At 34.5% G+C, this 14881-nt stretch overlaps 1 protein-coding gene across 8 annotated transcripts in view; it reads right to left on the minus strand.

The window, feature by feature from the left end:
- Positions 1 to 14881, minus strand: part of ADGRB3 (adhesion G protein-coupled receptor B3) — a 447230-nt gene that overhangs the window by 256778 nt on the left and 175571 nt on the right. For 6 of the 8 annotated variants that reach the window (XM_059467467.1, XM_059467470.1, XM_059467468.1 and 3 more), the window contains 3 exons: positions 10742 to 10852; positions 8447 to 8476; positions 5403 to 5564 (listed from right to left, as the gene is read on the minus strand). In XM_059467467.1, coding sequence (XP_059323450.1) covers positions 5403 to 5564; positions 8447 to 8476; positions 10742 to 10852 — 303 coding nt within the window. The remainder of the gene's footprint in view (positions 1 to 5402; positions 5565 to 8446; positions 8477 to 10741; positions 10853 to 14881) is intronic. The other 2 variants (XM_059467469.1, XM_059467466.1) reach the window with 1 other exon arrangement.

Genomic DNA, 14881 nt, shown 5'->3' on the forward strand with positions numbered 1-14881 from the left:
AAAATAACCCTCAGGAACAGTTCAAATTAATGTTAAAGTGACAGATTTTAATCTAGTTAGTTTAGAAACCTTGATTAACTTTGACATTTTTGTCAAAAACAGAAAGTCTTGCACTTCTAAAAATAGTAAATTTATGACTATACCTGCCCAAAACTCTTTTAGTTTTAGCTGTTCTCAACAGGTACTATACTTCTACAGCTGTTTTTATTCAGCTATATAATTGATTTATTTTTCTCATTGGCAAGGTGTTAGATTACGAATCCAGACACATCTCTAAGATTCCAAATTTTTTATCATATAAGCAAAATTAATGGGAAAACAGTTTGTCAGATCAGATTCCAAACAATAACCAGTAAAAAAAATATTACATAATTTCATCTCCTGATACCACAACGGTTGATTAAAATGTTCAGATGCAACAAGATTTGTAAAAAGTATAAAAATTAGCTAAACAAAGTTATTCCAAATTCTAAAAAGATTATTCTTTAGAAAAAAAAAAAATTGAAAAGGTCTTGACCCTATGAAGACATAGAGTGGGGTTTTTCAGGGCACATACAAGTTTAAGCCTATTGCTTAATTTGGAATTTTGATTCCATGTTGTCAAAATGTTCTAAGTTAGTTGTCTTTGTCTGAATTTTTGTCTTTAAAGGTCTTTAACCAAGAGGATGTGTATTTATTCAGGCAAGAGTTGATTGCATGCTAGCAGCAACACAGAACAATTCCTATGTGATTTTGGAACTAAACACAAGCCAAAACAAAATGTTTCATTTTGGATGGACTGAAAGCAGCCTCTGTTTGTGGTTTAAATTAAGCTGTGCCAAAAATCATCTTCCATGACAAATTTTACCTCATTAAGTGAAAATTTCACAGCACCTTCTTGCATTTGTAGACTTTTATATCTGAAACTAGTAGTTCAATAAAAAAATCAAGGATAGAATAGGCGTCACACTAAAACAACACATTACAGAAGTGCCCAGTATTATCCAGATTATCTTTAAAAGAAAATCTTAATTAAAAGTTTCTTACCCCTGATTTTTTCTTTCTGATATTTTATTTACACCTTCTTTCTTTAACACTATTTTCTAAATGCAAAAAAATCCCCTATAGCATCTGATGAATTATAGCCAGATGAGCTATGCCAAATTACACCAGATGGAGAGCTGGCCCGCAGAGGAGTTACTGTTTTCTATAACACAATTTCAGATGCAAGATTCATTATTTGGGACAAAAATATTCAGATTATTGCCAGCTTCTCTGTCAAAAACATTGCTAGCACAACAAGTTTGGATTACTGCAAAGCATCTTTCCCATCTCTCTGCCACTCTATGAACCTAATCATGTTGAAGTGAACACCCACAGTGTTCACAACACACAACTGCTGTGAAGTGGAAGGAGGCGTTAGGCCATGCTGGCCTTCATCCTACAAACATATTTTGTGAGATTTTTATTGGGGTTTAAACACTTTTGATTTGTTCAGCTTTAAATTGAACAGATATTGAAAAAACTATGGCCGTTGCCATGGTGCAGGTAGGTCCAGTACTGTGTGATACCTCCATCAATGACACAGACAGCGGGACTGAGCGCACCCTCAGCAAGTCTGCAGACAACACCAAGCTGAGTGGTGTGATTGACAAACCTGAGGGACAGGATGTCATCCAGAGGGAGCTGGACAAGCTGTAGAAGCAGGCCCATGTAAAAGCTATTAGGTTCAACAAGGTCCTGGCACATGGCTTGGGGGCAACCTGGTTTCAAAACAGGATGGGAGATAATGGGATTGAGAGCAGCCCTGCAAGGAAGGACTTCAGGCTGTTTGTAGTGAGATGTTGGGCATGAGCCAGCACTGTGCATTTGCTGCCCAGAAAGCCAAACATCCTGAGCTGCATCAAAAGCATCATGGCCAGCAGGGTGAGGGAGGAGGTTCTGCCCTGCAACTCCACTCTGGTGGGACCCCACCTGGAGTGCTGCCTCCAGCTCTGGATCCTCAGCATAGAAAGAATGAACCTGTTGGAGCTGGTCCAGAGCACTGCAACAGAGATGATCAGAGAGATGGAACATCTCTCCTGTGAAGACAGGATAGAACAGTTTGGGTTGTTCAGTCTGGAAAAGAGCTCTCCATAGAGACCTTATTGTGGCCTTTCAGTAGTTAAAGTGGATGTCTAAGAAAGATGCAGTTATGTTTTTTGTCAGGCCCTGTTGCAGTAAGATAAGGGAGAGAAAAAAGGGAGGTAAGTAAAACTACTTTAGCAAATAACACCAGCCAAAGTATAGGATTTGAGAATACAAATGTTTGAAATGGCTTAGTGTATTGCTGCTCCTGCCATGTCTTGCTTTACCCATAAGCCTGGAAGTTCTAGGCTACAACTAAATTTTGTGGCAAAAGGTGTTCAAGGCAATGCAGAAGGAGAAACAGAAGCTGAGATGATCTGCAAGCATGGAAATCCCATGCTCTTTCCCCTCAAGTTTTAGCTGTGTTAGAAGTAATTCACAAAATTGAAATGAATACAGTAGCACTGCAATAATGGATCATGAGGTATCTCTACCTGCAAAAGGACCAGTGACAATAAAAATTATCTATGTTTTGTTGTCGACTATGCTGTACTTCTTTAGAATAGTATTGGTCTGAAATAAATATAAACAACCCAAAAATTATGTAAAAAGTGGTTCTTTCATTATTTTGCTTGGACTGTCAATCATACTATTTTGAAATTTAAATATCTATTCCAATACATACATATATATGAAGCTGGTAAATCCCATTTTCCAAATTTTCCAAGACACTGAGATCACAGAAAAATATGTTCTCTAACATCCCAGTGAGTATCTTGGACAGCATATAAAATATGTTAAAGTGTGTATAAAGAATATCTAAAGGCAATAGAAAAAATAGTCTGAAAGCTTTGCATTAGTATTTGCAAGTTTAACAGGTTCCTTTGAAGCCTGTGGATAGCTGCATGAAGTACAGTAGGTCATTCTGCATGTTTTTTAAGTTAAAGGGAAAACTCTTTGAGTAGGAAACATTCCAGCTCTCACAATGCCCCACATCCTTTTACTAATCATTTTGTCAAACATCTGTTTTAAATACACTAGTATACAGACTATGTATATATTTTTTTAATGGATGGACCAGGGATCAGGAACTATGCAACTTTCTGAGTCAGGATACATAATAGAATGAGGACAGAGGATATTTGGGCTAATAATTAAAGGAATGTTTGAAAAATTAATTAAGCAATGCCTAGGAAAAGCATATTTCTAAATTGCTAATCTTGCACACTGCTACACAGTAGTGACCCTGTAGTCAGACAGAGAAAAACATAAATTAATAAGGTATTGTAGCTGCATGGAACAATATGCAAGATTAAATCCAGGAGACTGATTATTTAGGAAAGGTACCTCAACATACATAGAGATTATCAAAATCAGCTGTGGTGAGCTGAAAAAGAAAATATATTGGAATTGCAGACACTAAGAATTTGTAGCCTTTGCTACTGGGTATCTGGAAACAAAAGCTGTATCCTGAAGTGTGAGGATATAAGGAAACAGCTCCTTTGTGCCCTGAGAAATATGGAGCAGTGTTTTGGGGTGAGCACTGTTAAAGGCTTCTTTGTCCATAACATGTCTAAGAATTAACTTTTTTTCCAGTTTAAATTTGACAGCAAAGTAATCACCTTGGCTGTTGCATTACCTGTATTTTTTTTGTTGTTGTTTATTGTTTTGGTTTGTTTTTGTATAAAAACTTAATATCCCTTTCTGGAGAGAATGAAGATAAAATTCTGAAAATTAGTTTATTTAATCCTCTTCCCTCCTCTTAGTTAATATTAATTAGCAAAAAATCAGGCAGAACTCATTGTGAGAGGTGGACTGTTTTCATGTTCATTCTTCACATAGTTTCAAATGAATATTTAAATCTATTTTTGATTGTTTGCAATGTTTGTTCATTTCTTTTACAGTTCTCCTCTTTCACTTTTTTTGGGTTTTTTTTGGTACTTGAGAGTTCTTTTGCAGTATTTCCCACCTCTGGCACAATCCAAGCTACTCTAAATGTTTTAGAAATACCTGCCATTTTGTATGGAAACACTTCCATGTGTAAAGTTTTACCACTTCTAAAGCATTAAAATTCAGCTCTAACTAGGCATTTCTACTCTGAAATATTATAGAATTTCATGTGAATTGATTAACTTAAGCATGATAGGAAACATTAGGTGTTGAGAGCAATTCTTGTTACTATCATGCATCATCTAGAGACAATCTTGTAAGCTGATTTTCATTACAGAGGCTCCCTAAATGCTTATAATGCTGATGCAGAAACTGATGGGATCACATGCACTTCCCATGGGCTATTTTTAAATACACAGTAACAACATGAGGGTTGGATCCTACATATTATTGCTCATTGAGATACAGCCCAAAGAGTTCTCTGTGTATGACAATTTCGTTTACTTCAAAAATGTACTGAGCTTCCCCAGAAGCTGAAGATAGCTCACCACCCTCTTGGGATCAAATGTTCCAGAGACCTGAGGAATTTGTCCTGAATTTGTACTATACATACCATCTGAAGGATGGTATATAGTATTTTCCTTTTTTTTTTTTTTTTGCATTTCAGTCACAGCAGAGGAAAAATAATGTAGTCATGAGGCATATGCCTTCCCTCTTGCTTCCCATCATAGATTCCCATCACAGATCCACAGGTAGAGTCTAAAGGAAGATGTGCCCTTTCAGCAACTAACTTGAATATGCCTGTCTCTTCTCCTTAGTGTGTAACTACTGCTGAACTCCAACGATGTCCAGATCTCTCAGACAAAAGGAGTAGGAAAACTGTGATGCAAGACACTGATGACCTTTACTGTGTGTCAGATGTAAGAGAGTTACTTTTGTCTGATCTTTTTTCCTTTGATAGGTAGCTGTTGCCCTTTCTTGCCAGAACAATGTAAAGGGAAGTCCATGAAGACATAACTGTGCATAGAACACTGTCTGGCCCATTGCCTGAGAGTATTCTAAATGGGAAAACAATTGCAGTGTCAAATAATATATGTTAACCCACCCTCTTAATTAGTCTCTGCTCCTTAATGTATTCATTATCTGGATTTCTTCCCTAGTTTGTCTTTGTACTCATGCTACCTTCTCTTTTCTGAGTGAAAATTAGAGAATATAGACTTTTTGAAAAAAAATAAGAAACTGTCAGTAAAAAAGGTGCTCTTGTTCCATATCTTGACTGTTCTGAAAATAAAAATAATAACCTACATGAAAAAAAAATCACAGGTGAATAGAATTACAGTTCTCTGCTTTAATTGAAATGCCCCTATGAAATCCATGTTAATAATAATAAAAAAAAAAAGTTTCAAATTCTTATCATTATACAGTTCAAAAACATCCACAATTTATTTATTGGCTGCTAACACTACCTGGACAGAGGGCAGTGTTATTGCAAACCCTTGATTCTCTTAAAGGGCCGCTGCAGTGTGTCCCGTAAGGTGATACACAAGTTCTGGTTCGCACCTGCGACCCTTGACCACAAGTAACTGAACACGTACTCCACTGGGCCCACTCTTCAACACCAGATTCACCTGTATTCAAGACAACAAACAAACATGAATATAGACATAAGTATTAATGACACAGCTTGTTTTGTTTGGTTTCTTTTATTTTTGCTGAAGCTCATTATCGTCAGCTCTCATAAATCAAAGAAAAAGGTACTACACCAAAATAAATATTTAAAGGTTTATGGAGTAAAGCAGCTGTGAAAATGTGCAATGAATAGAAAACAAGGACACCTACGAGGCTGCAATCACAAAACGCCTGTCAGAGGGAAACACTTTGATGTCTTAGCATCATTTACAACTTTATGAGAACTACTGCCCTTCGACACTTCAGAAACAACACTACCCTCAGGATTCTGTAAGAACATAGACAACTCTTTTTACATAATAGCAAAGGATTTGTCTTTGATATTTATACTTATCCCTCTAGAATTAAGGCTCAGTAACGGTTTAAGGAGCCCTACCAGTAAGGGAGTTCCAATGAAAAAAACCCCAGACAATCAGTCCCTAATGTCTTACATTTTCTTCAGCAGAATCATATAGAATTTGAATAAAGTTCTCTGACAAAGAAAATATTTTGTTTACTAAACTTTAACCTGAAATGTGAGATGGAAACTTTGATAATTTACTGCATAAATTTATTCCTTGCTTTTGACCTACAGATATGCTAAATTCTTGGGTGTACCAGACCTAATTAGGGAAAGTAATACATACTACTATGTTCAAAATTATCAGATGTGATTTATTAATACTGTATATTAGAAAAGAGGTTTTTTTAAAAAAAATTCTGAGAGATAGAATATTATATTTTTGTTTTTTGAAAACAAGTCATGCATAACATTTTCTTCCATGGATGCTCTGGAAAGAATGCTTGAATTTTGAAAGAATGCATGAACAGCTATACACACAATTGTGGAATTCCTTTCCCAAAGGAATTCCTGTTCAGAAAAATAAATCCCTTGAGTATTCTCAGAAAGCAAAAGCAAAAATAATGTGAATATACCTCACTGAACGATTTGAGTAAAAAATTGTGCATTGATGTTTAGCTTCTTCTGTTAAAATTCAGAATGTAATGTAAAATGGCAGCTGAAATCCTTACTGCATGCTTAATTTTTTAGTGTAAGTCCTTTTTGAAACAAATTGGACTTTCTGTTTTAAAATCAGTGGCATGATAAAATCTGCAGACTTGAGGGGCTTGCTTTAAATTTCAGTTATCTCAGTATACTTCTGGTCTTCCAAAAGTTCTGATACTGATCACAGGCGAGGGACTGTCTGCAAAGCAGGAATATTCTGGTGCTATCTTCCAAGAATGCACTAATTGACATGCTATTTCTTCAAACTGTGCTTTGTAGCAAGAATCTGTGAATCTCTCCAAGCTGTCTTTTTTTGGTTGTTTTTTTTTCCCCAGAGGTCAAGCAGGAAGCCTTTGCAAAATGATTGTTTCTGCTAGACTTCTAAGATTCAATTCTGAGGCTATTCAATGCTTAAAAAAAAAAAAAAAAAGTGCTTCTTATTCAGTAAAAAGACAGAATGCATTATAATTAGCACACAAATCCCTCTGTTTTTAATAAAATTATATGCAATTCTAAAAATTTCTACATAAAACCACAAAATTATGAGCTTTCTACACACAAAAATTCACCAGTGATTTTTGTAGTTATTTTCTTTATTTGTTAGGTGAAAAAAATGAAAAAAAAAATCACTGATTATTGTTTTAATAGTTCTTGTGACATGAATTTAGCATTTTGATTAGGCAGCTAGATGGCTTAGGTTCAGGTTAGATGACATAACACGCTAAATATATTGAATATGTATGTAGACATTAGCAATTATAAAATACGTACTATAAGCCCTGTATGCATGGTAGAAAGACGTGTATTACTGTGGGTTTCTAGGCCAATACTTTTTGTCTTTTCCTACATGTTTGAAGTTTGACTTTGCCTTTGTTAAAGTTGTTTAGATAAAAGGTCAAGCAGAAGAAAAAGTCTAAACTATATTTCTCGAGATATTCCTCATTATGTAAAAGAGTTATATATACTCAGTGTAAACAATCCATTATTCAACACAGACATATTGGCATTACACAACTAATAAAATAAGGAAATTAAAAATTTAAAAAAAATATATATTAAAGTGATAAAAATGTTACTCTAAACCCTTGGAATATGATGGAAAATAGCAGCAACATGATTATCAGGCTGTAGTCAGACTGTTGTGTGAATGTATTGAGTGAATTTTGAAATTGGTATTAATTATTAGAAGCCCTGAGAATTTATGTACTGTTCATTCACAAAAAGCATAATTTCTTAATATACATCATCACATGTAAAGAAGGCTTAAACATTTGCTGGAGGAAGATCCTCCATATTAACATGCAGTGCAAAAAAGAGCAAAATGAAAACAAAATAAAGAGCACACTTATCTCACCAGCTGCTTTGCTTCTTTTTATACAATGCATTATGATTTGTTTTGGTAATTTTTAATTTTTCAGAGTATTTTATACTGTTTTCAGGATGATTATTCCTTGTTTTAAAAGATTTGAAAGAAGGAAAACATCTTTAAATATATATAATTTTTAATGTACCATTTTAACTTCAGCACATAAAACTACTATATTTTCTATAATAAATCCAGGTTAAGTACATAACCTGCAAATATATCTTCAATTGTTTGTTTTCTTCTTATCCATTCTTTTCTGAAATTAGAATTTTGAACAGGCTACTTTTTATTTACCTTCTTGTTTTCTGTTATTTGAGAACTCTTAAATTTTTATATCAATCATATTAAATCTATAATCTCAAATTATTTCCTAGCAAGCTACCAAACTCTTATTCTCCCCTGATGCTTGACATGTAAGAGGAAACATAACTTACTGTATGGAAGGCCTCATTGATCTGTGTAAAACTTACCTGCATTATACTCTCTAAATCCCATAACACCTAAGGGAAGGATCAGTCCAAACACATAAAATGACAAATATAGAACAAGAAATTATTAACACAGTATTTTTTAATAAATGTTTTTACTGCTTCATAATACTCTCCAAAACCAGAAAAATGCATATGTTAATACCACATTTTAAAACTCTTCAATTTCCAGCAAAATTTGGTGGATTAAGTCCACAATTCAAACAGTATTAAATGCTTTTCATAAATCTTTTCCAGGACATTTCTCTATTGCTATCTCAGCGCCTTTTAAAAACATACAAATATTTTGTTGCACTTTTGTATCTGTTTTATTATTACACAAAATGAAATATCAAGGCTTAAAATATAAAACCCCATAAACTCAATAACCAAAAACTAATAATATTTCTTAGTGGATAAATTAATGAGATAGATATGTTAGGAAAAAAACCTTATGAATCAGTTTAGGAAGATATCACAATCATTTTATTGCAAGAAAAATGAATGCATTACAGGTGAAGAAAATATGCAATGATCACTACAAAGGAAAAACAAAATGAAGATATGAAAATTAGTATGTCCAGAAAGAGCACAAGTATTACTTAAAATGTATTAAACTGCAGCATGGAAAATATATATTTCCCCAAACTCTGGCATCTAAATTTATATGCTCATACATCTCACATGCTTTCAGAACAGGACCTTGAAAACCAATCCTGTATAATTTTGAACGCTCATCTCCCACTCCACACACACAATGTATTGGAAGGTGATGGTATAAGGGCTGCACTTGTAATGCAGCTCTCTTAACACCCAGAATAGATGCACTGCAATGCATGACTAAAAATTATCAAATACAAGATTTGCATGATATTATTAAAGTTTTAAGGATTTATGTGGGAAAAAAACCCAGATAATTTTATTATTTTTTGAGTAATTGTATGAATTCAAGAAGCAGCATAAAAGCAAAGGTGTTATTCTATGTAGTAAGCAACTAACATTATATGTCTGATCCAGGTATGTAAGTGATAAGTTCTACTTTCCTAAACAAAAACTGCATGGAGACCTAGAGAACTCTAGGCTCCCTTCTTCCACTGCATTTGCTTACAGTAGTATCTGGGAGTTAGCCATAAAAGCAATCCTATAGATTAATATGAGGGACACAGACTTTTTCCTATTCTAAATTTGTTATCAAACAGATCTACACTGATTGGCTATACTTCGATTGCTTAATATACCGATTTCTGCAAATCTGTTAAGTAAAGCACCCTACCACTAAGGAAGTCAACATGCAACATATCTAGAAGCAATTATAGCTCTTTTACTGAAGTGCATAAAAACTGGAAGCATTATGTACAACTGATGCAGGCATATATTCTAGGTTAGTTACTGTGGGATACAGAGGAAGTTGATTCAAATCCATACAACAATTATGGGGCACAAGATTGTCAACTCAGTAACTTACTGGAAAGAAGTGTGTAGGGTGCCAATAAAGAGTTAGCTTTTACCAACAGATGCATGGATCATTACTGAAGTCAAAATGGGCAGTAGTTTTGGTGTATGAGAGCTTAATTCAACTCACCACTAAAATTTTATTATTCACCCCAAAGACAGCTGTGGTAGCTGTTGGTAAACAGGCTAATCAGGCTTTTTTTAAAAAATTACTTCAGTTCCAGGTTTCCAATATCATCTTGGTATCTTTAGATAAAGAAGATGAAGTTGCTCAAACAAAATTAGAAAATATGTTTTAGATGAAAAACTGTTAGATAATTTGCACATTCAATTAAAATCTACTTACGGCCAATTTCATTTAGCAATTATGAATCTGGAAACTAGAGACCAGAGCATCGTGCTGGGCCAAAGATAGCAAATGCTGAACGCATGCACATTAAAGTCACCCCAGTAATTAATTAATTTGATAAAAGCCTAAAGCTGGAATTAGACATTCTATTTATAAAGAAATTATGAAGCATGTTCTTAACATCTTTGAAAAAAAGTTACCATGTCACAGTGAGCTGTCCTGTGTTTGTACATGTGAGACTGCTTTTACTACTAAAGAAATTCATGCTTACATTAAATGATTCAATATTCACATTCACAGTGCATGTTTTTGCATGATCTACCTAACTCTTAGCTACTTTATTTATGGACTTTAACTGGTGAAAAAAAAAAATAAATGACTCAAAAAAAGTATCAGCTTAGAAAACTGACAAATATGCAGCAAAAGATTATGGAAACATGCAGTGGTCTTGCTAAAATTAACAACAGTAAATAGAAAAAATGTAACTGATGTATTACCAGTTTGTGCCATAAATTTAGCAGCATCAGCTTGTTCCTGAGGGACCCTTTTCTCATGAACAGATCGAGGTCGCTGACTTTTAATTGTATGATCTCCCATCATTCCAAATTCTAAAGACAGAATAAAGGTTTATGAAAGCTTGTGTGTAGACATTTCTCAAAAGTCACATACTGTCTCATGCAATATGTTCCTAAACATACCTGGAAGTTGCTGGCAAGAGTCAGGCAAGTGATCATGGCAGTTAACATCAACTTAACTTTGCTACACTCAGCTTTCAATAAATACTTAAATTTATGTCTGCAGATTTTCCAATATGATTTTATTTTATGAACCAACATTCAATGTAGTGACACATTCTATAAATCAGCTGTATGACATGGGACAAAAACAGTTATTCAAATGCAGACATTCTATTCCTTTATTTTAAATCCGTGCAAACCACACCAGAAAATGACTGTGACAGTGTTAGACATTGCTGTTCTGTGGCAGAGCCTGCTGCTCCTCCAGAGGACTTCTATTTCTGCACTCATCTTTCAGGCTCATGAAGCCTTCAACAGAAATAAAAAGTCATCTTTGGGAATGGTGGCAGTGGGAAATTATAATAATTTAGCCAATGAACTGTTTAATTTTTTAGGTTGAATACAGCAGAACAAATGCCTGTGATCTGCTTCCTTCCTGAAACCTCTAAGTTAAAAGACTACAGATTGTATTTTACTCTCCACATGGATTTTAATAGGGAAAACCCATGAAAAATCGGTGACATCAAGCCCCAGAGTGTGGGAGATGAGTGCTTTAGTTGTTTATCCTGTTATTAATGCTGTCATTTACCCACTCTTGTCCTGTGCAAGCCTCCTAGACTTCTACCTTAGCTCTACTTTTCATTTCTGTAATGAAATACAGAAAGTCTTTTGCACTTAGAGGGGGACTGCTGTATGTTCAGCACAGTTCCCTGTGATCCTCCCAGGCACACACAGCTGTCTGCAGCTCAGTGCTAAATATTCTGTAAAAAAACACCCCAAAAACTGGGACTCTAATTCAAGAAGCATGTGCAGGGAAATGTGGGTTAGCATTGAAACTACTTCAACTACAATCACATAAAGTTTCTGATGAGGCAGAAGGTGTCTGAAACACAAGGAACTCAAACATTAAAAAATACCTTTCTGCTGGAAGGTTACCTTGCAAATGCAAAATTCAAAATTCTCCCCAATTTGTAAAGGCATGAAGATAATAAAACTTACCTTTCTGCCTCAAAAACCACAAAACATTATATGATATGTAAATATCCCTAATAAATATTATTTGCAAATAAATTGTCTTGATAAATAATTTAAAACATTAAAATTTCTATTTAAAGAAACAATAAAAGGTAAACTTATTTTTAAGGGGTCAATCAGAAGCAAGAGGTTTTTTTCCTTTCTAGTAAACTGTTCATGTATTTCTCCAAATTAGCGTTTCTTTTTGTAAATATTCATTACTGGCACCACTTAAAATATAAATTTAATTATTCATTTGAGAACAGCAATGCAGTTCACATTCTAAAGAGAATATCTGAAAATATAATTAATAAAATATATTTTGAGGATTAAACATTCAACATTTTAATTCATCCCAGAAATAAATATAAAATAATTAAATGATATATGTATATACACACATGCAAATATATAATATATATATGTATGTGTATATATACATATGTGTGTTAAAAATTCTATGAATAAATTTTTTCCAAAATACATATCTTCTACAGCTTCTCTCATTTAAGACAGCTTTTGATTCTGTGGAAAATCTCTTATTACAATTAATATTCTAATGCAAACTGTGATTAGAATATTTTTTACAATTTTTACAAGGTGCAGTACGGATGACACATTTAAACTGTAATTAATAGCATGGCAATGGCAGGAGACTCTACACAGCTTCTCCCCTGAAGAGGCTGTCACAGCAAGGCATGTTTACTCTGAGTTTGCTGCCTGCACGATCTCTGCTTGTCAGGCAATTTAGAGGGTATGGCACCATTCCTGCAGAAGACTTAGTTCTACTTTTTTAGTTACAGAGTGCAATAATGGGAGACCTTTGCTAGAGGAAGGCTTTCCAGAGGCATACAGGGAGGTGGTGAATGGTCTGGTCCCAGTCCTGCAGCATCTCGTGCTGGGTGCGGGCACACGCAGTGTCCTGCAGGACAGAGACTGCTGCTGGAGAGGCAAAGGGATGTCTGGGAGATCAGTTCTCTGCATTGTGGATAATACCTGATGTAACCCCAGTCATAACCACGGAGTTACAAATACCACTCAGCATGATTATAATGCCTCGGTTTTTTCATTTTTCCACTTAAGCAACAAAATATTTTCAATTCACTTCAGCTATTGCTGATGGTCTTTGAGATGCACTTTTCAGCTAATCTCCCTTTGATATACTAAGCATTTATATAGCAAGTATATATTAAAGATAAATTTTTCATTACCCAGATAAAAATATTTTTATAAGTTTTATTAAAAAAAATGGAACCAGACTTATGCAATGCTCTTATTTTCATATTCAGCTGAAGTATTTAACCAAATGCCACATGACAACAAAAGCAGTACCAGGAAATGCAATGTACTGGCATGGGTGAGACCTCATTAAAATTCAGGCCTCATGAGAGAAAAAAAAAGGGTCAAGTGCATTTTTGCAATGGGATCAGAAATGTCCACTTTCTGTGTATAAGTAGAAACAATGATCTCAAAATTGTTTAATCTAAGAAGCTTAAGAGTAATGCATTTTTATGAAACATTTTTAATATAACATCTTGTTTAAGTTTGCAATAAACACTAAATAGAATGAAACTTCCCTTCATTTTCAGATCCTAGGTAATAAACACAGAAGGTGAACCCGTTATGCTGTTTTTTTTCCCCTCAATACTTCTCAGAGAGGCAGTATCTAAATGCTGTCTGGGCTGGGAAAGCATTTTAACCCAAGTCAGTCTAGAGTATGACTAAATGGCACAGAAATTTCAAGGATCTGTTTGTGTGGGAAAGGTGGTAAGAACCATCCTAATGTAGGCAGTATTATAGCACACAGGTGTCCTGCAAGGTCAAGTCAGCCAGATTCAAGACCTGATATCTGCATATAATATTGGATATTTGAATTGACATTCTGAGTAAATTAATTTTTATCATTCTCACTCTTCTTACCTAGTTTTTGCTGCTGAAAATAAGTTTTCTAACCCAGAAGAAGGTATTTTTTTAGACATTAGTTTCTGAAGATAATTTTTTTGGTGATGTCTGTCCTAAATTTTATTTGAGTGAAACAGGACAGTTCTTCTCTTCTTTTATCTCTAACATTGATATTAATCATATTGTTTCATTAAATACAGGGGGAAAGCAAATCCTTTCAGCAACAAATAGGTGCATGGTCTAATTCAGAAATTGACAGTGTGACTCTAAGTTAGGCCTGGAAACATGCAAGGGTTTTAAGCCTTTTTATTGCATTGTTAATGCTATAATCTACACAGCATGAAGATAAAAACCCATAAATATCTCAAAATGTAAATAAAAATGGCATTATGGGGACCCTTGAATCATTTTACCAGACCAAGACTTATAATAAATCATAACACATTCCAAACATTTGTGGTAGAAAACCTCAGGTTTCATTATCTGAATTAAAAGAATTTATTCTGCTGTCAGTGGCCCTTTGGTGGCTGTGGAAGCACAAGGGATCACTGCAATAGGATGCCTATGTTTTTGCTCCTCAGCTGCTCGTAATGGATCAATACTTCAAAGCATTTTAGTGATGCATACATTTTAATATGGATGTTATGTATCATTTGGTTAAACATTGGAACAGACTGCCCAGGGAGGTGGTGGAGTCTCCATCTCTGTAAGTGTTCAAAAATGATTGGACATGGCGCTTAGTGCTATGGTGTAGTTGGCATGGTGGTGTTTGGTCAAAGGTTAAAGATCTTGGAGGGCTTTTCCATCCAAAATGATTATCTGATTCCATGATTTCATTTTACATATAAGCTGAGACATGTACTATAGTTCCATGCCTTCTTGGACAGAATAAAAAATTGCAATTCCAAAGTTTACAGTTCGGTATTATTTACAGCTCTTATCACTAGTCCCAATGGCTTTACCTTTATTGTTATGTTATGTTAT

Source organism: Ammospiza nelsoni, chromosome 3 (assembly GCF_027579445.1).
Source record: "Ammospiza nelsoni isolate bAmmNel1 chromosome 3, bAmmNel1.pri, whole genome shotgun sequence".
NCBI lineage: Eukaryota > Metazoa > Chordata > Aves > Passeriformes > Passerellidae > Ammospiza > Ammospiza nelsoni.